The following is a 23,012-nucleotide window of genomic DNA, read 5'->3' as shown; positions in this document are numbered from 1 at the left end:
CGTCCGCAAGAGACATCACATGCATGGGCAGTACTGTTCTCTGCACGTCGCCAGGTATTTTGACCTCATGCTCTGACAGTGCACTTTCCTCTGTGCTGTCGGCTAATTATTTAATAACCAAAACATGTACTAAAGACCAGGGCCTAACAGAGTATGAAAACCCTAAACACAGCTATTGAAAAAAAAAGGAAGAAATAGGTGGTGTATAGTCCAGTGTATGCTCTGCTCTTCTCATCGATAATTTAGAATCAAGCTTCTTACAATTATTTTTTATGCACCATATTGTAAAAATAAAAAAATATTGATATACCTTTACAAGAAATACAAAATTAATACAAGTTTAAGTTGCCTTTTATTTGCACTCAAATATATATATCTTCAGATAACATTTTTGGGGGACTTTTAAGTTAACCTGTTGGTTCATGTTTAAACACTTAGGAGGTTGTTTTCCCTTTTTCTTAAATGATGTTATTCATTATTCGTAATTAATTTCTATTTATTTATTTCAATAGTTCAGAAATAAAAAAATAACCTAATACAAACATATTCTTAGGCTTGTGTATATAACCATTATAATAGAGGTTCTAGCAAATAAGCGTTCCATTGTTTATTTCATTATTATTACTTGATCTTTGACCATTTTCATTCATTGGAACTTCTTCTACCATTGCCTCATTGATACCACTTGAGTCAGTAGATGAAGTTTTTACATTTGAAGCCTTTTTGGGCCTGCATAGATATAGCAGCCAGGATTTATAACCATGACCTACAAATGCGTATAACAGAGGATCCAAACAGGTGTTAAGAACAGCTAAACACAATGTTGTAACAACAGTCTTCTTAAGGACATCATGTAAGGTGCATGTGTCTGGATGATGAACCAAGAAATGTAAATGAACTGTCCTTTGAATATGATATGGCAAAAAACAGACGCAGCAAACCAACAGAATCAAGACCATCATAGTAACTTGCTTTTGAATGGTTTTCTTCTCCATAGGCATAGTAACAATATGCCTGATGATCAACCCATTACACACCAAAATGGCAAAGAAAGGGAGTGTGAATCCAACAACCAAAGCATAATAGTTCATATACATTATCCTCTGCCATGCTGACAGCAGAGAGGGCTCAAAACATCTTAGAACATTTTCTCGAACAATAACGCCAGAAAGAAGGAAGGGTATTGTGCTTAGACCTGTAAAAATCCAGACGCCAGCACAAACTTTAATGGCTGTCTTTACTTTGATTGCTCGTTGGTGCACCACTGACATATAGCGAAAAATACTCAGACAAGCTAAAAAAAAGATGCTAGAGTACATGCTGAAAAAGAAAGAGAACGTAGTAACGCGACACATAAAGTCTCCGAAAATCCAAGTCCCATTCTTATAGTAGTAGGTTATCCTCAGAGGCAGGAAAAATATGAACAGAAGATCAGCAGCTGCAAGGTTCAGTAGGCAGATCGTTGAAATTCCTTTCTTTCTCCTAACCTTGCAAAAAACATACACAGCAGCAGTATTAAATAGCAGTCCGCTGAGAAATACAATGATGTAGACAACTGTATACACCAGATTCTTGTAATCATCTTCTATGGGGCAAGGGTGTATGGGGTTTGCTTCACTGTCGTTCATCTAGAAAGAGAGAAATAAAGTGCGTTACTGGATAAGTTTTACTAACATGTCAGATTTAAGTCAGACTTAGCAATGTAAGGTGCCTGTGTGGGGAGATATGTCATGTGGGCAGATGCAAAGTCCTCATCATTTGGAGAAACCACAGCACCTATTATCAGATATTATGAATATAATGCTACAGAACCTAACGCAAACATATCCAATTAACCCTCATGGTGATGGCCATTGGATATACAAATGATAAAAGAAAAAAAAAATACTATAGGTAACGTCCACATCTGACAACTCTTGAATTTTGCCTCTATTTCCTTAAACATGAAAAAGTAGAGAGCAGCAACCTGAAATCTATAATCCCCTTTAAATTTGTCCTGTTCTAGATTCCAAAAAAGTCCAGAATGGTATATAAATCATAAAGTTTCCTACTGCACAGTGTTACTGAGCTTTTCCTTTATGCCTCACAGCTACATTTAACCCCTTCTCACAGTGGCAAATTATTTTTTTTTTTTTTTTGTCCCCTTCTTCCAAGAGCCATAACACTTATTTTTTACCCCATAGCAATATGAAGGTTTTGTTTTCTGTAGGACAAGTTTTAATTTTGAATGCCACCATTCATTTTATAATGTCATGCACTGGAAAATGGGGAAAAAAATCCAAGTGTGTTGAAATTTCAAAAAGAAATCATGAATTTTTTTTGTATTTTTTTATTTACCATGCTCACTATACAGTAAACCTGATCTGGCAATATGATTCTCCAGTTCACTAAGATTATGTAGATATCAATTACAGAGTGTTCATAAAGTCATGGTGCACTTTTGACCAGTTACAGGAAAGTATACAGTATACAATAGCAAAGTCCATAAAAGTCAGGGAGGGCAGGCGGAACTTAAAGAATTCTTCAGCTGCTCAGCAGTGTGCTCGACAATTACACCTAAGCAGGACTACAGTTCATAAGGTGTTAAAGAAACGTCTCTGTTTTACGGGGTACAAATAGTTTGGATGTGTGTAGGGCAACAAATGGAGCCCCCATCGAACTGCACTGAATAGGTATGAAACTGGGAGAATCTCTTTTATTTAGAGCAGATTTCACATTTCTATTTTTTTTTGTTGCTTTCCAGTGGTCAAAAGTGCACCATGAATTTACGGACACACTGCTTCTATATTTTTTTATTTAAGTGGTAAAAAAAAATAAAAAATGAAATTTGCATGTGTTGCTACTTTCTGAAACCCATAAAGTTTTAAATTTTCAGGATATGAGGCTAGGTGTCGGCTTATGTTTTGTGCCCTGAGATGTTGTTTTTACTGATTTTCGGGTAGATCCAATGTTTTGGTCGCCTATTATTGCATTTCTTTGCAATGTTGCGGCAGCCAGAAAAATTCAATTCAATCTGAGACTGAGATGTGCTGAGCTTTCATCAGGCACTCCAAGATCCCATAATGGCTCAGCTATTTAATTGAGCTGGCAGTCCCGGATAGCTGTGAGGGTATGTACCCACAGTCAGGAATCGACAATGCTTTGAACACAGCACATGTCTGTTGCATTCAAAGTACTGCCGGCTTTTGAATGCAGGTGATTCCTCATGTGTTTATTGAATTTTTCATTTAACCTCTTGGAAAAGTGAAAACAATTGGGGCTAAAGCAACATTTTTGTTTAAAAAAATGAAAATTTTCAATATGACAACCTAATATTATCAAATTCTGTTTAATACCTGTGAGTTCAAAATGTTCGCTATACCCCTGGTTAAATCCTTGAGGGGTCCAGTTTCCAAAGTAAACTCACTTTTTTGGGGTTTCTGCTGTTTAGGCATCTTAGGGGTAGAGTTGTATATTCGGGTCTGATGGGTTCGGCCAAACAGTTAAAAAAGTTTGGGTACCAGAACAGTACCCGAACCTGAACCCCATTTATTTGAATGGGGGCCATAACATCCATTGTTTTCCATGCTATCATGTGCATGACAGTACAGCAAACACTGCTTCTGATCGGAGGTAAAATCATTACTGCCGGTCAGACAGCCTCGGTTCAACACTGTCAAATGACAGCATGAGCCTGTAGCTGCAATTGGAGGTAAAATTGAGGCTTGTTATCAAAAACACAGGGTAAACAACACCGTTCTTTTTTAACTATTCATTTAGAGCGGCAGCAGCTGATGGGATTATTCATCAGCCGGAGCATATTCTCACTGTTATTAGCGGCAGCAAGCTCCGGCTGATGGGAGTAGTCTTATCAGCTGACACCAGTGACTGGACGTAAACTTTATACCTCCAATCACAGCTGTGGGCTTACGCTGTCATTTGACAGCATGTGAACCGCGGCTGTCTGACCAGTAGTAATGATTTTACCACTGATCAGAGGTTGTGCTTGCACATGACTGCGCAAGAAACACTCGGTGTTTGGTGGGCCGAACACAAACAGCAACACAGAGTTCCTGGTGAAGTCCATGTTCGGGGTCCATTCCCAAATGTAGATGTTCGGTATGGTCCCCGAACTTTACTGTTCGGGTTCACTTATCTCTATGTAGGGGCCTTGCAAATGTGACAAGGAACCCACAATGTATTTCAGCCAAATTTGGGTTCCAAAACTGAAATGCTGCTCCTTCACTTCCAAATGCTGCAGTTTGTCTAAATAGAGGTTTTTGACCACATATAGTGTATAGAGGAAACTGGGTAAAAAAAGTGGGGTCCATTTTCTTGTGCTATTCCTTGTAAAAGTGAAAAAATTGTGGCAAAATCAGCATTTTAGAGGAAAATTTACAATTAATTTTTTTACCACCTGAAGTTTCGTGATGGCAGTTTTTGAAGTTTTTGCGGGTTATTGTTTTTAAAATGGTATCAGATTTGGGGAGTTTCCAATACATAGGCGCCTCAAAGTTAATTTAAATCTTATTAGGTCCTTAAAGAAGGTATTGTAAGCTTCTTGAAAAAATGAAAAATTACTGATAAACTTTAAACTCTTCTAACATTTAACAAGACATTTGAAAAAGTGATGCAGATGTAAAGTATACATGTGGGAAATGTTATTTATTAATTATTTTGCACAACATGACTAACTGATTTAAGGACATAAAAATTGAAATTTTAAAACCTGTACATTTTTCAAAATTGTGGCAAAAATATGTTTGGCATCTATTTTTGAAAATATCTTCCTAAATTTACCACTCACATAAAGTACAAAGTGTCATGAAAAAAAATAATCTCAGAATCACTGATATGTTGATACATCCCAAGAGTTTTTAACACATGAAGTGACACTGGTCAGATTTCAAAATTTGGCCTGGTCAATAAGGGTAAAATTGGCTCTGTCACTAGTGGGTTAAGCAGAAAAACAGGTACAATGTTTACTGTGTTATTCCTAATGCATGGCTGTAGAGGTATTTTCTCTTTGGTTCTTTTAAAAATTCACTTACAAGAGGTATTCCCATCTCCAAAATCCTATTCCAATATGTAGTAGATGTACTGTAATAATAAACACTAATACCAGATATGTACAATTAAGAATTTAGTATAGATATTCTAATTCGCTATGTTGCTGTCACGCTCAAACATGGGTAAGTCCGGTGGACGACACAGCATAGTAATATGACGGGATGGAAATGCTGAGAGGATGGACCTAAAGGTAGGGAGCAAGGAATTGGACACCTCCTGACACCAACCTGTGCCTGTCCCGAAAGTTACCTAATGCCCTATGTGGGTCCTCCCTCCGCCGCTGTCACGTGCCTAGTCTTTGATTGTCTCCTCAATGTACCAGGGCTAGTGCACTGATTGGCATGGATGCTAGCCTCACCACTGCAGATGGTAAAATAAAGGGGAAGAGACAAACATGGGACACACAAGAGAAAGGGACAAAATACTCAGCTTCAGGCTCTGCTGCCAAAATCTACAAATTAACACAAAGAAAAACGACCAGAAAGTCCCAGAAGGATAATATATTTTATTACATCATTATAGAAAATAGTTAAAAACCATTACATAAAATTAGAAAATTGGCGGACATTTTCTTCCGGTTCAATACTGAATGCCGGTTCTGGGTTACCAGCATTTTGTCAGTGCTTCTGCGCAGTTGCGCGATGACGCTTGCATGTTTTCGCATATGCACTTTATAATGATTGGTTTGTTTTTCACACACCCACATTTTTACTGGTTAGCGCCAGTATTTATACTTACCTCTCCTTGTGAGACGCCACCCCCTGATGAAGGCTTAGCGCCGAAACGCGCGTCGGGACCGGGTTGCTTCCCCAGGAGACCAGGAGAGGTTGTATATATGTTTTTTCACTTATTTGTATGTTTATTTTTGCTACATTTTTCCTTTCCTGGTCAGCTAGACACCTTAATTCACGGTGACACATAGTGTCCTTTTTTAGCCTTATCACACAGACGCACTATTTTGATATTTTGATATTCATAGGTTTTCATTGTGGTAGTGGCTTACACTTGTGTTTATGGTTTTTAATTTTTTTATTGGTGTTTGTGCACTGTATATTGTTTATTATTTATTATATATATCACTATCTATTTTGCTTAATCACCAATTGTTTATACATTTTTTGGTACATTTTTTTATGCCTTATACCTGGGTAGCGTAACCCCCCCCTTTTTTTGTTCAGTATATGTATTATCTAATTTTATGTAATGGTTTTTAACTATTTTCTATAATGATGTAATAAAATATATTATCCTTCTGGGACTTTCTGGTCGTTTTTCTTTGTGTTAATTTGGTGTTTGTAACACGACTGTCCTTTAAACAGTCCATCATTCTCCGGCGATATACTATTTTTATTCATAGCATTATCCTAATATAATGTAAATCTCGCTGTTTCTCCTTATTTCGTGTTTCGTGTTTCTTTGCCAAAATCTACAGCAGCATAGAAAACAGCACCAGGAACCTAAGCTCCCACATCAGCAGCAACACCACCACAACACAAGAGAGCCTCTCACTCCAAGCTAGTCTGCATAGAATAACACTATTACCAACAATCAGATGGGTCATGTAACTATTTAAAGGATGGTGGGAGTGATTACCAGCCAACATCAGCTGACCAGCGTAAAATCAGCTGCCAGCAAGACAAAGACATTAACTTTTGCTGGACCAAAGGAATAAACGACATTTAAATTACAGCAGAACCAGAGCTGCCACAAATCCCATAAGGAATCGTGACAGCCACTTACCCCCTGCGAAGGGCATTGCAGTACTTTAGGTATATTGTATATGGTTATGACCACTAACTGTCACTATTTCAGCCGTCATAACTATGGACATCTAAGATACTGTAATGCACATGGGGTAAGCGACATAGCATATCAGAATAACTACATTTCTAATTGATATTATTTGCTAATAGTTATTATTAATATTATTACTATTATACCTACTACAAATTGGGATAGGATCTTGGAGATGAGACTATCCCTTTAAACACTGCACAAGGTAGAACATCAGTTTTTAAAAGAGCAAATCTATCAGAAATCTATTCTAGTGGTGTTTCCATTGTCATACTCACATTATTTTACTTTTTTCCATGTAATTTTGCTGTTTATTTATACTTAGAATTCCTTTAAAAAATAGAAATAACAGTCATTGAAATGCCAATTTAAATTTTGCATATTCATTGCTTACATTTCTAGAATGTCCCATTTATCTGATGGACATCCAGAAATCTGCAAAAGGGGAATTCAACATAAATTTGCAATATTTAGTCATCAAATTTTGCGCCCTTCACTACTTTAATATGTAATCATGTCATAAAAGTTTACAAAAATTTCTGTGCCATGCATTTGCAGCTGACACAATTTCATTCAGCTGTAAGGCATAGATTTTCAGTTGCAGAAATGTCTGCTGTATATCTATGCGCACTAATAACATAGAATGTAGAGTAGTATGCAAAATGTATTTCCAGCATAATCTCTACACATTCTGAGAAATTACATACATTACTTCTTTTTTGGTGATGAAGCCTTTATACTTATGTGGCGCCCCTGAGGCTCAGTCGCCACAGAGGTACTGCACCTTCTCCTAAGGTGTGGTGCCCCACCATCCAGGTAAGTTGGAGGCTCCTGACCACGCTCCAACACTCGCACCCCACACAATAGATTAGTTCAGCACAACCACATTGCGGCTTTTTGCTTAGAGAGAAGCAGAGCACCTTTGGTGGTTCCCTGCTTGGAACACTAGATGTGCTGGGAGGTGGGTGGAGTTCAGAGCGGGATGGTTTAGGAGTTCAAGTCAGTCTGACAGGAGGTCAGTGACGAAGGAAGCCAATCGTAGAGGAGTGGGGATCCCTGGAAGAGGGATGGAGGATGGAGTGCTGCAGCTGCCTCAGTGATCTGAGCCAGCTGGCACGGGAAAGGAAAGAAGGACATTGAACTGAAGCCTGAGCTTCCATAGGAGGGAAAGGACAAGTACGGAACGTAGGAGTAAAGGAAACATAGAGGACGAGGGGTAGAGGAAGAACCCTGCCTAGACGTTCTAAGCGCAAGGCCGGGGCCCGGTCCCCGAGGTTGTGTGGACACTAATGGTTCTGCAGCAGACACTGGTGGAGTAGTGGGCTGTAAATACACTACTCCCATTTAAGACTTGAGGGCACAACAGCAATACGGATAGAGAGCCGGGACTTAGGAGCAGAGAGTCCCCGAAGCAGGCTACAGCTGTCTGCCGTGCAAGTAGAGTTCTTGGGAACATCTGTCAGGAGGAACTCCAGTGTAACACGGTACTAGGAGATCTTCACACTTAAAAGCGCTATAGAGGAGACGTTCAGGAAAGGCACATAAGTTGGCGGAGTGTGGAAGGGAGCATTCCATCTTGCCTGGAGGTTGACTAAGTCCCTGACCCGGAGGACATGGCACAGAAGCGGACACTACAGACTGTGAGTAAAGCTTTGGAACTACATGCCCTGGTGTCCTCCATTCCTTCCTGCGTCCGTCCGCCTGGCACTGCTACATCCCCTGCGCCGGACACTACAACACCTAAGTGTCTCCATATCTACACTGCCCTGGGACAACAGCCCTGCCTGTGGAGGGCTATACCATCATTGCTGCACCACACCATCTGTCCCGGAGGATCTGTCTGCAGCGTCGGCTTAACACCTCCCTTGCCGAGCACCACAGGTGGTGTCACAAACTATTCATTTAACTAGATTCCACCATTCACATCTTCCTATTACTTGGGCGCCCAGGGACACGGTCCGGGTCCCCACCGCTGTGACACATCCCACTGATACCGGCCCGCTATCAAGTACCCCGTGGCCCAGGGAGGGCAACCCAACTTGGCGTCACGAACAGGATGACGAGACCCAATGCCATCGGGTTCTGTGCGCCTAAGATTTGTTGGACTTAAAACTTTTGAGAATGTGCAGAAGACCCAGTTTAATAGACTGTGAAATGAACATTAAAAATGGCCGTTGGCGTGGAGAAGAAGGGTGTGAAGAGATGGGAGGTCCTAGGAAAAGACCGCGAAGAGTCTTGGGCCTCCCCTGCCTGAATTACTATGTGACAGCGACATGGCCCACCCCCCCGAGTGGTTCATATACTGGCTTGGCATGGAGGCGCTGGAAGAAGATGCCGCCCCAAGGAGGGGCAGAAGCCAGTGGCGGGAAAGGGGCCGAGAGAGTAGGGAGAAGAATGCCAGAACGCCATCTTGGAGAGAGAGGGAAGGAGGCCTGCGGAGCGCGGGGAAGCGAATCTCCCTGGCACCATGGCTGAAGGCTCCAACCCCGTAGCAGAGATGAACCGTCAGCAGCTGGAGGATGAAATCACCCAGCTGACCCAATGTTTGCGGCTGAGGCAGGAGGCCTTGTGGAGGCTGGATTGGCAGCATGCCCAGGAGGGGCCTACATCTGCGGTGACCGCCGCCGCTGCACCGGAGCTTCCCCAGGCAGATTCAGTGGAGCCTGCCGCCGCATCGCCGGCAGCATCCGAAACCCCTTTGCTGCCGCCACAGGAAGACTTATATGAAGCCCCGGGAGCTGAAACAGAAGAAGAGAAGCTCCCGCCTGGACCTGACGCGGCTGCGCAGGTCCCACCAGAGGCCCCCGCGGACCCATCACCCGCTGCCACCGGCCCACTTTCACCAGCACCGGAGCAGAGACCATGCCGCCAGGAGGCCCCAGGTACGTCTGATGCCCCGACACCTGGGAAGGCCCTGGGGTGCACCACGGTCGCAGCAGCTGGCCAGGTCATGCTAGACCTGGTCTGGTACCGGGGGGGACACCGGAACCCCGAGAGGTGGCGCCGCAGTACCAGACCAGCCTGGATCGGTCCCGGGAGGAGTGGGAGTATGATGAGAACTGGGCTAGTTGTCAAGCCACCATCCGGCAACTGGCAGCTGAACATCGGGAGAGAGAGCAGCGCCGGCAAGCGGTACTAGGCCCAGATTTGGACCGGAAGGAGCGGGTCCGTGCCGGTCATTATGGTCCCAAAGATGCGGCAGGTTGGGGCCACGTCCTAAACGTGAACCATGAGAGGGGGTTCGGCTTTATCCATGACCCTAGCCGAATCTCTGATCTATTTTTCAACTGGAGGGATGTGGAGCCTCACTTGAGGAAGGGACATCCTGCCAGGAATATGAACCCAGGAGACAGGGTGACCTTTACCAGACATGAAGGTCTCAGAGGCTGGTATGCCATAAATATCAGGCGAGTCCCAGAGGATCTCATCCAGACCTGCAGGCAGAGACCACCTACTTCCCCTATGTGTCAAGATGTGCCAAAGGTACAGAAAGCCACAGGTTTCACCCCACTGAAAGAGGAGTATTTGAGAACTGCCAATGCGTTCCTTTCATCTGGTAGCAGTACCCCATCAGCAGCTTCTAGAACCCCAGGAGGGGACCAGCACTAGAACTTGCACTAACTCTCGTTACCCAGGAGGGTTTATTTGCACCGTTGTGCCTTTTGTTCCATTTTTCTATTTTTGACCATCATGGTTTAGTTTGGTTTTTCCAGAGTTGCCCTGTGCTGTTGGCAGCCTTTACATTTGAACTAAGCGATCATGAACTTGGAGTGATCCAAAAACTGTTTGTAAATAGTTGCACCTCTTTAGGTGCCCTCTCTTGGTTTTACATCTAGACACTGCGAAGATTACGTCTACCTCATTTGGAGCATGACTCCAATCAAAGGACACTGCAAGAGATCCCGACTGGGAGCGGTGTCAAGCACTTACAAGAGTTGCTGAAAGTTTTAATGTGAATTATTTTGATAATGATGTATCTTATGAGAGTATTGGTAACTAGGAAATGGCTTTTATATAGAATTAGGAATGTTTTGATACAGAGATGAGAGATTTGAATAAAGAATTAAAAATGTAGATGATGAACCACGCATCACGGTTGTTACTTGAAAGAAAGTAGAAAATGTGCACTGGAGAGAGAAAAGAAATGTGTACTAGAGATGGAAAGATGAAGAATACTGAAGTGATAGAGAGTAACAGATAATAGCACTTTGAATTAAGTATTAAATGGAAAAATTGCACTTTTGACTTAGAATTTCAGATAGCTAATTAATAACTGTTTGCAACGTTCAAGAATGAGTGCCTCTCACATTGAGAAGTTTAGTATAAGAAATGTTTATTCAGCATTATAAAAATTTTGTATGTTCCTGTACTGTCAACTTTGTTTACCTTGCAGCCCGCGGACGTGCTGTATTTAATGGGGGGGTATGTGGCGCACCTGAGGCTCAGTCGCCACAGAGGTAACTTGCATCGCTCAAGTTAAACGCCGAACGGACACCAAAGAGGACCTGTGATTTGCCAACCGCTACAATACCACAAAGGTCTCAGCAGGATGCAGCACATTCATGACAAGAGCATGAAAGATATCACTAGACACAAAGATGTTTAAGTGGGTCGCCCTCCCAGGGCTGCGGGGTACTCGGTAGCGGGCTGGTATCAGTGGGATGTGTCACAGCGGCGGGGACCCGGACCGTGGCCCTGGGCGCCCAAGTAATAGGAAGATGTGAATGGTGGATTGTAGTTAAATGAATAGTTCGTGACACCACCTGTTGTGCTCGGCAAGGGAAGTGTTAAGCCGACGCTGCAGACAGATCCTCCGGGACAGATGGTGTGGTGCAGCAATGATGGTATAGCCCTCCACAGCCAGGGCTGTTGTCCCAGGGCAGTGTAGATATGGAGACACTTAGGTGTTGTAGTGTCCGGCGCAGGGGATGTAGCAGTGCCAGGCGGATGGATGCAGAAAGGAATGGAGGACACTAGGGCATGTAGTTCCAAAGCTTTACTCACAGTCTGTAGTGCCTGATTCTGTGCCGTGTCCTCCGGGTCAGGGACTCAGTCAACCTCCAGGCAAGATGGAATGCTCCCTTCCACACACCGGCAACCTATGTGCCTTTCCTGAACGTCTCCTCTATAGCGCCTTTAAGTGTGAAGATCTCCTAGTACCGTGTTACACTGGAGTTCCTCCTGACAGATGTTCCCAAGAACTCTACTTGCATGGCAGACAGCTGTAGCCTGCTTCGGGGACTCTCTACTCTTAAGGCCCAGCTCTCTATCCGTATTGCTGTTGTGCCCTCAAGTCTTAAATGGGAGTAGTGCATTTACAGCCCACTACTCCACCAGTGTCTGCTGCAGAACCATTAGTGTCCACACAACCTCGGGGACCGGGCCCCGGCCTTGCGCTTAGAACGTCTAGGCAGGGTTCTTCCTCTACCCCTCGTCCTCTATGTTTCCTTTACTCCTACGTTCCGTACTTGTCCTTTCCCTCCTATGGAAGCTCAACGGAAGGGTATGCGTTATCTGACAGGATTCGCAGCTGCTGGCCTGGGATGATAATTGTGAAGTGCTGAAAAGGAAGGAAGGTGGATAGCAGCATATTGTGTGGAGACGGCCAGGAAAGGTACATACTGACAGGGAGTGCTGGAAGGTTGTACATCATTTTATCTGGAAGTTGTCTGGACCCCACACCTGAAGAACGCAGCACTGAAGCAGGCATCAGGTGCACCAGATTTGTAAGTAAAGTCTTGGAACTGCATTCAATTGAGTCATTTGCCTCCTTTCTGCGCCTCTCACCCAGCACTGCTACATCCTCCACTCCACACTACCTCACCAGCTACAAACTCATCTCAACTGCCCTGGGACTACAGCTCTACCTGTGAAGAGCTTTAACCACTCTGCTGCATACTACCATCTGTCCAAGAGAAGCACACTGCAGCGCTGGTCAACACTGACCAGAATACCACAGGTGGCATCACGAATATTTTACACAAACTTTATTCCTATTTCATTCCCTTAACTTTACATTATCGCCTGGGGCCACGGACCGGGTCACTGCCACTGTGACACATCCCTTTAAGTCAACCGGCCCGGTACTGAGTATCCCACGGCCCTTGGGGAGCTTTAAATGAAAATGGTGGAGGCCCATAAAGTAGGAGAAGGCTATAAGAAGATAGCAAAGCATTTTTAAGTTGCCCTTTCCTCAGGTTGAAATGTAATTAAGAAATGACAGCGGAGGTTAAGATAAGGTCTGGAGTTGTGCTACGTTGTTTTACTGTTCAGAGATACCTGCACAAACATGGCCTTAATGGAATTGTCATCAGAAGAAAACATCTCCTGCATCCTCAACATAAAATTCAGCATGAAGTTGAGATAGAACTCTGGCCACAATCATGAATGGTATGTGCGGAGAAAAAAAGAACACAAAATTTCAGGAAAAGAACATCTCACAACCATTAAGCACAGAGGTGGATCACTCATGCTTTGGGGTTGTGTTGAAGCCAATAAAACAGAAAACTTGACACTCAACTTTGAATATCTTATCAAGAGCTTTTAATTATAGCAGTCTGCAAAAACGTTTCGGTCTCATATAGACCGTCATCAGTCTGCAGTAGAATATAAGACAAAATATATACAACGTGAGTCCTCATACAGACAAATATGCAGATAAAGTATATACAATGTATACATACTGTGGCTGAACCCTACAGTATAATAAACTATAATATACAATTTGTGATGGTATAGTACACACCATTTTTTTGGCAGAACAAGGGGAGTGAGGGAGGGGAAGGGTAAGAGGAATGGAATACCTACCCGACTGCTTGGTACAGGAAGGAGAATAGGTAAATGTATGAGATTAGGAGCCTATGTTAAGCTTATCATTCTACTGTTTACCAAAAACAGAATGAGTCCTACAAAGTAAAAAACACAATATAGTGGAAGTTCAATGATGTTTCAGGGTTGTTTTTCTGCCTCCTGCATTGGGTGCCTTGACTGTGTGAAAAGCCTCATGAAATCTGAAGATTGCCAAAGGATTTTGGGTCGCAATGTAGTGCCCAGTGTCAAAAAGCTGATTTAGCATCCTAGTTCTTGAGTCTTTCAGCAGGAAAATGACCCCAAACATATTTCAAGAAGCACAAAGAAATGGATGGGAGCAAAGTGCTGGAGAATTCTGAAGTGGCCAGCAACGGGTTTGGATTTAATTACCATTGAACACCTGTGGAGAGTTATTAAAATTGCTGTTGGGAGAAAACACCCTTCAAATATGAGAGACATGGAGCAGTTTATAAAAGAAGAATGGTCCAAAATTCTAGTTGAGAGGTGTAAGAAGCTTGTTGATTATAGGAAGCAATTGATTGCAGTTTTTTATTAGTAACTAGCTGAAGAGCCCGGCGTTGCCTGGGCATAGTAACCAACTGTGGTTAGTTATAACAAATTATAATGATTATATTGCACATAAAAACCGTGCATCTAATCCTCTCCTGTGTGATACTGATTGCTGAGCCGTGTATCTAATCCTATTCTGTGTGATACTGGGCTCCCCCTGCAATCTGTGTCAGAGGGTGGTCTGTGTTGGCATGGTAATAAATTGTGTTATTTCCAGCTTTACAGAAGGACGATAACACCATAGAAATGATATGAATAATAGGCCTCAGTTACCACAACTGTCTACAAAGAAAACTGTTGCTGATAGCAACCAATCACAGCTCATTTTTCATCTTTTAAACAGCTATAGGACAGCGTGGCGAGTTTTGAGTGGTGACTTTTGTGTTTTGACTTTTATGTGGCGAGGTTGGTGTATGTGTGGTGAAATGTGTGCTGAGGGTGGTATATGTGTTGATGCACGTGGTAGTGTGTGGCGCATTTTGTGTGTGTGTTCTGGCAGCACTGTACTGTATAAGGAACGTGCATCTGACTGTAGAGCCCCCATAGACTTAATCTAGAAAGGAACTGTGCAGTACCTTCCCCCCCACTACTCCCCCCCAGGTGATGCCATAATTAAGATGCCCAACTGACCAACGGGAAGAGAGAGGAAGGGGCGTCCGGCCACACCCTCAGGGGTTAAATTCAGGTGCTAGGCTGGGGTCTTCCTCTTCCTCCCCGGCTGGACCACTAGAAGCTTTTGATCCTGAGGACCCCCGGAGCCTACAGCTGTGTTGGACCATGGAGGCCCTCCAGAGAGCAGCACAGGGAGGTGAGCCATGGTTACAAGCCCTTATGACTGGCCTTGGAGCTCACCTCCCCGTGCCCTCTCAAGACCCCCTAACCATCCCCTGGCCTTTTCCTCATCCCCCGGGCCTCTTTTCTCTCCTCCCCCCTCTGCACATTCTCCAATCCCCTCCCATTTTATCCCACTTTTGCTGGCCAGTTTTCATCCTTAAGGTCACGGCTCCGATGTGCAGGCCCTGTGCTGCGGCTGTCTCGGTGCAGTCCTTCTCCCCATCTCCCCTGGGCAGGCCACGCTGGCTTTTAAATTTTGGCCCGGCTTGGGCCTACTTCATTCGGAATGCGGGGGCTCTGCCCCCTTTTCTGTGACTCACGGGGTGCAGGCTAGGATGCGTCCGGCCTAGGCCACTTTATGCCCCCACGAGGCTCCGCCCACACCCCGGTGAGGCTCTGCCCACTTCCGGCACATCACCCGGAGACTCGATCCACATCCCCGCATCACTTGCTGTGCTCGTCCAGCGCCGTTCCTCGTGCAGGCATAACCGCACTGACTGCAGGGGGGATGGGGATGAGGCAGAGGACTCTGTACAGCCACCGAGCATGCTGATCGGTCTAACATGACCGATGAGCGCGCTCTGTGGCTTCAATCAACACAACAATGTCACTGCACCAAGCACCACTAACATCACTAGCCCTGTCACGGTCCACACCGGCCCTTCCACAGGCGCATCCAAGCTGCTTGCAAGAAGGGATGCTGAGACAGGACTTAGGTCTCACAATGCTGCGGCCGGGCTCGTTGATCAGTCCTATCCGTCCAGTCTGCGCGCTCGGTGGCAGCATCAAGCCAGCAACAGTACGCCTAATGTTATTGCACCTATCACTAATACACTACTAACACCCCCAATGCCTGCCCATAACGCTGCTGTGAAGCGTGCCGTCCAGTCCAACCCGACCGTTCAGCGCGCTCTGTAGCAAATACAGTACGTCTCCAACACACGTAACGCAATCACTTCAACCACACTCTACACACTGCCAACCCCCTTTCAATTAAAAAATAAATATATAAATAAAAAACATTAACCCCTGCCCTCCCATATACTGCCATTAATCTTAAATAAAGCCACGCAGGCCAACTCATATGCCCAATCATCCTACACCCAACCATCATACAACCGATAATCACCGCAGTCGTAGTTACATACGTCGCAGGTCCTCTACCCCCTCCTCGGAGGATTCCCACCACCATTCTCGCTGTCCCTCTGTCTGTCGCTGTTCCCATTACAGGCAAAGGCACAGCTCCAACAGGAGCCGCCACAGGTCGCGGTCCTCCAGATGGCGGTCACCTTCCACATCGTGACGGTCGGAAGCATCAGAGGGTCGCAGCAGGTGTTCTTGGGCATCCAGCAGAAGACGGCGCTCGAGATCCCCATCCCAGGCTGCAAGCCAGAGGGTCACCACAACACCACTTGGGACCTCCAGCCAGAACATCGTGCCAACGTATCTGCCTCAGGCACACGACAGCCAATGGCTGCCACGTGCTCCATCATTGTCTACAAGCTGAGGAGATCCATCCATATCCATCATGGCCACCAGCCAACATCGACACGGTTCTTTCACCAAAGCAAGAGTTCCGCCACGTTCCGCTGGCCATGGGAATTCTGAGCCATCTCAGGCTGCTAGCCAGGAGCAGGACATTGACAATGCAGAAGCCGGGATACCTCCTTCACCAGGAGACACTCGATCGGCGACAGACAGCGTTGAGTTTTGTATGATCAACAACCTGAACAAAGTACACAACACAAAAGAGAGTGAACTGGCATCTGCCATCAGGACACTAGTTCAACACTTAAATCAGGATAACTCCTCAATCAGCTAGTCTTCACAAAGACGCTTTTTTTTTCTGCGGAATTAGTCCGCTAGGTGCACACATAGACCTAGAGACAAAAAAAAAAATCTGGAATAATGACTATGTAGACATATGGTCACTTTTATCAGCAGACCAACAGTCAGTGGATGGAGGACTGCCGAATGGTCATGTGATCGAAATAGAGGTAAAATAGCGCATACAATGAACAACTGGCTGCAGGTCTGCGCAATCATCGGCTGTATTATGGGTCAAAAACACCCAGAACGCTGCTCTAAGCCATTCATATACCAGGATTTGATATACAACAAATCTCATGGTGGTTTTGCATGGAGGCGCTATGACAAGGAGTTCTGCAGGCGGCTAGCCCTGCAACCAGATCTAGGATGGGGGACAAAAGCGACAGATGTTTGGCTTTGACTAATGCTTACACAAAAACATCCTCCCTTTTCAGCAACGGTCACTAGTTTCTCAGCAGCCGCAGGCCAGAACTCAGTGATTGTACGGAGAACAGGGGCCTGCCTGTTATATAATGACGGTAACTGCCACTTCCAGGCGGCATGTAGATAGACACGACTGCTCCGCCTGCTGAGGCAGACACCCTGCCTCAAGGTGTACATGCCACGCAAGCGGAATTACTGCGAGGCAAAACCCCAGTGAGCGTAGTTGCCATGGGCCCCTGGCTAAGCCATTATCCCAATAAAGTAGCTGCCAAGCAATTATACGACGATTTTAAAGACGACTTTTTTATCCCCTTTAAATTTAACCTAACACCAACATCAGCAAAAAAATCTAAAATAAGCTCGAGAATTCCCAGAGATTTTACATCAAAAAATCATAAAAGATGTAGAACTAGGCAGGATGACGTGCCAATTTAAATCATTGCCATTCAAAAATTTCAGAATCTTGCCTTTTAGGTATTGTGCCCAAACGAGAACACTGTAAATATCGACTAATACATCACCTTTCCTACCCAAAAGGCGATTTGGTTAACGACGCAATACCCCCAGTAGACTCGTCCGTAACCTATGCTTCGTTTGACAGAGCAGTTGAACTTGTGCGCGGTGGGGCCCGGCGCCCTGCTGGGAAAATCCAACATAGAGTCAGTTTTCCGTCTATTACCCGTGCACCCTGAATGCTTCCATTTGTTGGGCTGTAAGGTGGGCCAGGAATTTTATTTCAACATGTGCCTACCAATGGGCTGCTCCATTTCCAGTCACTTTGTCAAGCTTTTTAGTACCTTCTTAGACTGGGTAGTGCGTCATAACTTTGTTCCTTCCTTCTTCAAAATTTTATGTTTATAACTCGGTGTTCCACTATTACCGGAAGAAACGATCGGTCCATGTATAAAAAAAAAAAAAAAAAAAAATAAATAAATAAATAATGATAGGTCCGTGTAAGGCCGGTTTCACATTAGCGCTTTTTAAGCGCACGCACGGCCGGGGGTAGCTCCGCCCCCGAGCCGGCTCTCTGCCCGGCGTGCCCGCCCCTTGCTTGTAGCGCCGCCTCCTATCGCACAGCGGCGCCTGCGATCGGCGCACCCTATCTTTAGCATAGGGTGCGCAGATCGTGCGCAGACCGTGCGCTAGTTGTGCTTTGACCTGCGCTGCGCACTTTTGACGGTGCGCCGTGCGCGCCAAAATCAAACTTTTCGGATTTTGGCGCGCACGGCGCACCATCAAAAGTGCGCAGCGCAGGTCAAAGCGCAACTAGCGCACGGCCTGCGCACGATCTGCGCACCCTATGCTAAAGATAGGGTGCGCCGATCGCAGGTGCCGCTGTGCGATAGGAGGCGGCGCTACAAGCAAGGGGCGGGCACGCCGGGCAGAGAGCCGGCTCGGGGGCGGAGCTACCCCCGGCCGTGCGTGCGCTTAAAAAGCGCTAATGTGAAACCGGCCTAAGGTGCTCCCCTTCCTCGGCGTTGAAATTGATACCAATGAGATGATTTTTCATTTACTGGTGGATAAATTGGAAAAAACAATCCAAACGGTTCAAAATTTCCTCATTGTAAAAAAAGTCACCCTTCAACAAATGCAGTCCTTACTAGGTTTACTCAACTTTGCTTGCCGGGTAATGCCAATTGGCAGGGCTTTTTCCCGCAGATTATCATTAGCAACGAAGGGCAACGTCCAGCCGTGCCACAGAATCAGACTTAATCGCTCAATGAAAGCGGATTTGGCTGTCTGGAAAACATTCCTGGATACCTACAATGGGCATACAGTCATGGCCAAAAGTTTTGAGAATGACACAAATATTAATTTTTTACAAAGTCTACTGCTTCATTTTTTCTAATGGCAATTTGCATATACTCCAGAATGTTATGAAGAGTGATCAGCTTAACAGCAATTACTTGCAAAGTCAATATTTGCCTAGAAAATTAACTTTATCCCCCAAAACACATTTCAACATCATTGCAGCCCTGCCTTAAAAGGACCAGCTAACATCGTTTCAGTGATTGCTCCATTAACACAGGTGTGGGTGTTGATGAGGACAGGGCTGGAGATCAATCTGTCATGATTAAGTAAGAATGACACCACTGGACACTTTAAAAGGAGGCTGGTGCTTGGCATCATTGTTTCTCTTCTGTTAACCATGGTTATCTTTAAAGAAACACGTGCAGTCATCATTGCACTGCACAAAAATGGCCTAACAGGGAAGAGTATCGCAGCTAGAAAGATTGCACCTCAGTCAACAATCTATCGCATCATCAAGAACTTCAAGGAGAGAGGTTCCCTTGTTGCCAAAAAGGCTCCAGGGCGCCCAAGAAAGACCAGCAAGCGCCAGGACCGTCTCTTAAAAGTGTTTCAGCTGCAGGATCGGGCTACGAGCAGTGCAGAGCTTGCTCAGGAATGGCAGCAGGTAGGTGTGAGTGCATCTGCACGCACTGTGAGGCGGAGACTCTTGGAGCAAGGCCTGGTCTCAAGGAGGGCAGCAAATAAGCCACTTCTCTCCAGGAAAAACATCATGGACTGATATTCTGCAAGAGGTACAGGGAGTGGACTGCTGAGGACTGGGGTAAAGTCATTTTCTCTGATGAATCCCCTTTTCGATTGTTTGGGACATCTGGAAAACGGCTTATTCGGAGAAGACCAGGTGAGCGCTACCACCAGTCTTGTCTCATGCCAACTGTCAAGCATCCTGAAACCATTTATGTGTGTGGTGGCTTCTCAGCCAAGGGAATGGGCTCTCTCTGTCATGCCTAAAAACACAGCCATGAATAAAGAATGGTACCAAAATGTCCTCCAAGAGCAACTTCTCCCAACCGTCCAAGAGCAGTTTGGCGATCAACAATGCCTTTTTCAACATGATGGAGCACCTTGCCATAAAGCAAAGGTGATAACTAAATGGCTCAGGGAACAAAACAGAGATTTTGGGACCATGGCCTGGAACTCCCCAGATCTTAATCCCATTGAGAACTTGTGGTCAATCATCAAGAGACGGGTGGACAAACAAAAACCTTCAAATTCAGACAAAAGCATTGATTTTGCAAGAATGGACTGCTATCAGTCAGGATTTGATCCAGAAGTTGATTGAGAGCATGCCAGGGAAAATTGCTGAGGTCCTGAAGAAAGGTCAACACTGCAAATATTAACTCATTCTAACTGTCAATATAACCTTTTGTTACTCATAATATGATTGCAATTATATTTCTGCATGTGATAAAAACATCTGACAAATACACATAAAAACCAGAGGGCAGCAGATCATGTGAAAATATAATATTTGTGTCATTCTCAAAACTTTTGGCCATGACTGTACATGTGTCATGTCTCAGGAAACGCTAAACAATGCCCTAGATCTACTGGTGGGTGATGATCTCACAAATGGTTTTGTCGCAATCTACAAGGACCAATGGTGCAAAAGCAGCTGGCTGGACCTATGGCCCTCAGCCACCTGGGGCCGCAACCCTGTTTTGTTGGATATTTTTACTATAGTAACATCAGTCGAACTCTGGGGTGACAAACTAAAAAGTACAAACATCAGATTCTTAATCAAAAACCCGGGAAGCGCCAAATGCTTGAACAGTATGTCTTCATCATCGCCACCGGTTCTCGCACTGTTGCGCTGCCTTGCACTATTATACCTTAGACACAATATCTGGTGCCGAGCCAGAGTGACATCTACTGACCATCCCAGTTCTGTCATACCTAGACTGTGTTCTTTTTCAAGTAGATACCTTGATTTCATGTATCTGGGATCAGGTAAACTTTAGAAAAACATTTATTTAGCCTGGCCTATCACCCAACCTCACTAATTTAACTGTTTCATATTCTCTCTTCCTAAATTTTCCCCAGAATTTAGTATCTTCTGTCCTTAGATTGTAAACTTGCATGAAGAGCCCTCACTCCTCTTGGTATGTGTTGAATTATGTGTTACTCTGTAATGACTTATTTTGTTTGTTTAGGTCCCCTCTGATTTTTAAACTAAAAAATATTATGTATTTCTCGGACAACAAATTAGACCAGTGGCAAGAGGTGGCCAAGATTGCAATGAGAGTACTGCTGTGTCTATTATACAGTGTAATTTCAGAGAGAGTAATCTGTGCTGTTGGTGGATTAGTCACACCAAAGCAGAGCAAGTTATTTGGCACAATTCTGGAAAACCTAACAACTGTAAAAATGAATCAGGCATGGATCAGTGCAGACTTTCATGTACCTATGGCTGACAGCAATGAATAAATTAGCCATACCTTCTTAACTGTCCATTGACTGTTGCCTACACCATTCTGTTACTGCCAGTGATGAATGATCACACTATGCCAAGTATGAATTTCCTGTCCATTAGTCATCCATACTGTACTAATACTGTTGTTGAGGCTGCTATTGTTGTCCCTAAACTGCCAACCATCTCTTTGCCTGCCCCATCCTATCTCTCTACCGCATTGCTCCTGCCATATCTTTTGAATAGCCACCACACTAGCTACATACCTGCCAACTGTGTTTTATAGTCTTCGATACCACTACCGAAGTTGAGAAATTTACTCTTATGTTTGTGTACCCTCAAGAAACATCTCTAAAAAACAGAACAAATTTTTTTTAAAAGACTTGATGACAACAAACTGTATCTTCCATATATTTTTTGGAAAGCTTGATAAAAAGCCTTTTTAATTGATTAATAATTTTGCGTTTACCAAATCAGTTACAGACCTCTCCAAATAAGTAAAATTTTCACTCTTGCTTGAGAAGTCATAACTTCATGTTCAAAACATTGCAGCTGTTTTGTCTCCAGAAAAAAAGGGGATGTTTTTTGAATGGCTTGATAAAAAAAACCTGAGTAATTGCCTAATAATTTTGTGTTTAGCAAACCAGTTGCGTGCCTCAAAAAAGGGTTATTTTTTTTCATTTTTAATTTACAGAATGTTAATTATTCACACTGAAACAGGTAGAGCTGTTTTATTTCCCTAATTAAAATGATAATTTTTGGATTGCTTTTGAAAAAAACTGTTACTTCTACCTTTAGCAAAATGCAAAGCTCTTTATGCTCCCTGAACAGAGACAATTGTGGCACCCAACTGTGGGAAAATGCCATGGCTTCATCCTTTCCCTTTGCTTGTGTATAAACAGCAATACATGCATCTGCCCCACTCAAAAGCTTTTAGTCCTTTTAACCCCTTAACCCCCCGGAGCTTTTTTCAGTTTTTGCGTTTTCGTTTTTCGCTTCCCTTCTCAGAGCCACAACTTTTTTTTTCCATCAATATGGTCATGTGAGGGCTCATTTTTTGCGGGACGAATTGTACTTTTGAACGACACTATTGGTTTTACCATGTTGTGTATGCAAAAATGGGAAAAAATATTCCAAGTGCAGTGAAATTGCAAAAAAAGTGCAATCCCACACTTGTTTTTTGTTTGGCTTTTTTGCTAGATTCACTACAGTAAATGCTAAAATTGACCTGCCATTATGATTCTCCAGGTCATTACACAAAACATGTCTAGGTTCTTTATCTAATTAGTGAAAAAAATTCCAAACTTTGCTTAAAAAAAAAAAAAAAATTGTGCCATTTTCCAAGACCCGTAGCGTCTCCATTTTTCGTGTTCTTGGGTTGGGTGAGGGCTTATTTTTTGCACGCCGAGCTGATATTTTTAAGGATACCATTTATGTGCAGATACGATCTTTTGATCTCCAGTTATGGCATTTTAATGCAATG

General features: G+C 44.1%; 1 protein-coding gene across 7 annotated transcripts in view; it reads right to left on the bottom strand.

Annotated features, from left to right (window-relative positions):
• Nucleotides 1-333: 333 nt before the first annotated feature.
• Nucleotides 334-23,012, bottom strand: part of LOC141092675 (cysteinyl leukotriene receptor 2-like) — a 44,256-nt gene continuing 21,577 nt past the window's right edge. For 4 of the 7 annotated variants that reach the window (XM_073579044.1, XM_073579045.1, XM_073579046.1 and 1 more), the window contains 2 exons: nucleotides 7,122-7,173; nucleotides 334-1,628 (listed from right to left, as the gene is read on the bottom strand). In XM_073579044.1, coding sequence (XP_073435145.1) covers nucleotides 585-1,628 — 1,044 coding nt within the window. In that variant the 5' untranslated portion in view covers nucleotides 7,122-7,173 and the 3' untranslated portion in view covers nucleotides 334-584. The remainder of the gene's footprint in view (nucleotides 1,629-7,121; nucleotides 7,174-23,012) is intronic. The other 3 variants (XM_073579047.1, XM_073579048.1, XM_073579042.1) reach the window with 1 other exon arrangement.

The sequence above is a fragment of the Dendrobates tinctorius genome, unplaced genomic scaffold (assembly GCF_039654945.1).
Source record: "Dendrobates tinctorius isolate UK_male_01 unplaced genomic scaffold, ASM3965494v1 ptg000060l, whole genome shotgun sequence".
NCBI lineage: Eukaryota > Metazoa > Chordata > Amphibia > Anura > Dendrobatidae > Dendrobates > Dendrobates tinctorius.
This window is presented reverse-complemented; position numbering and strand designations above follow the sequence as displayed.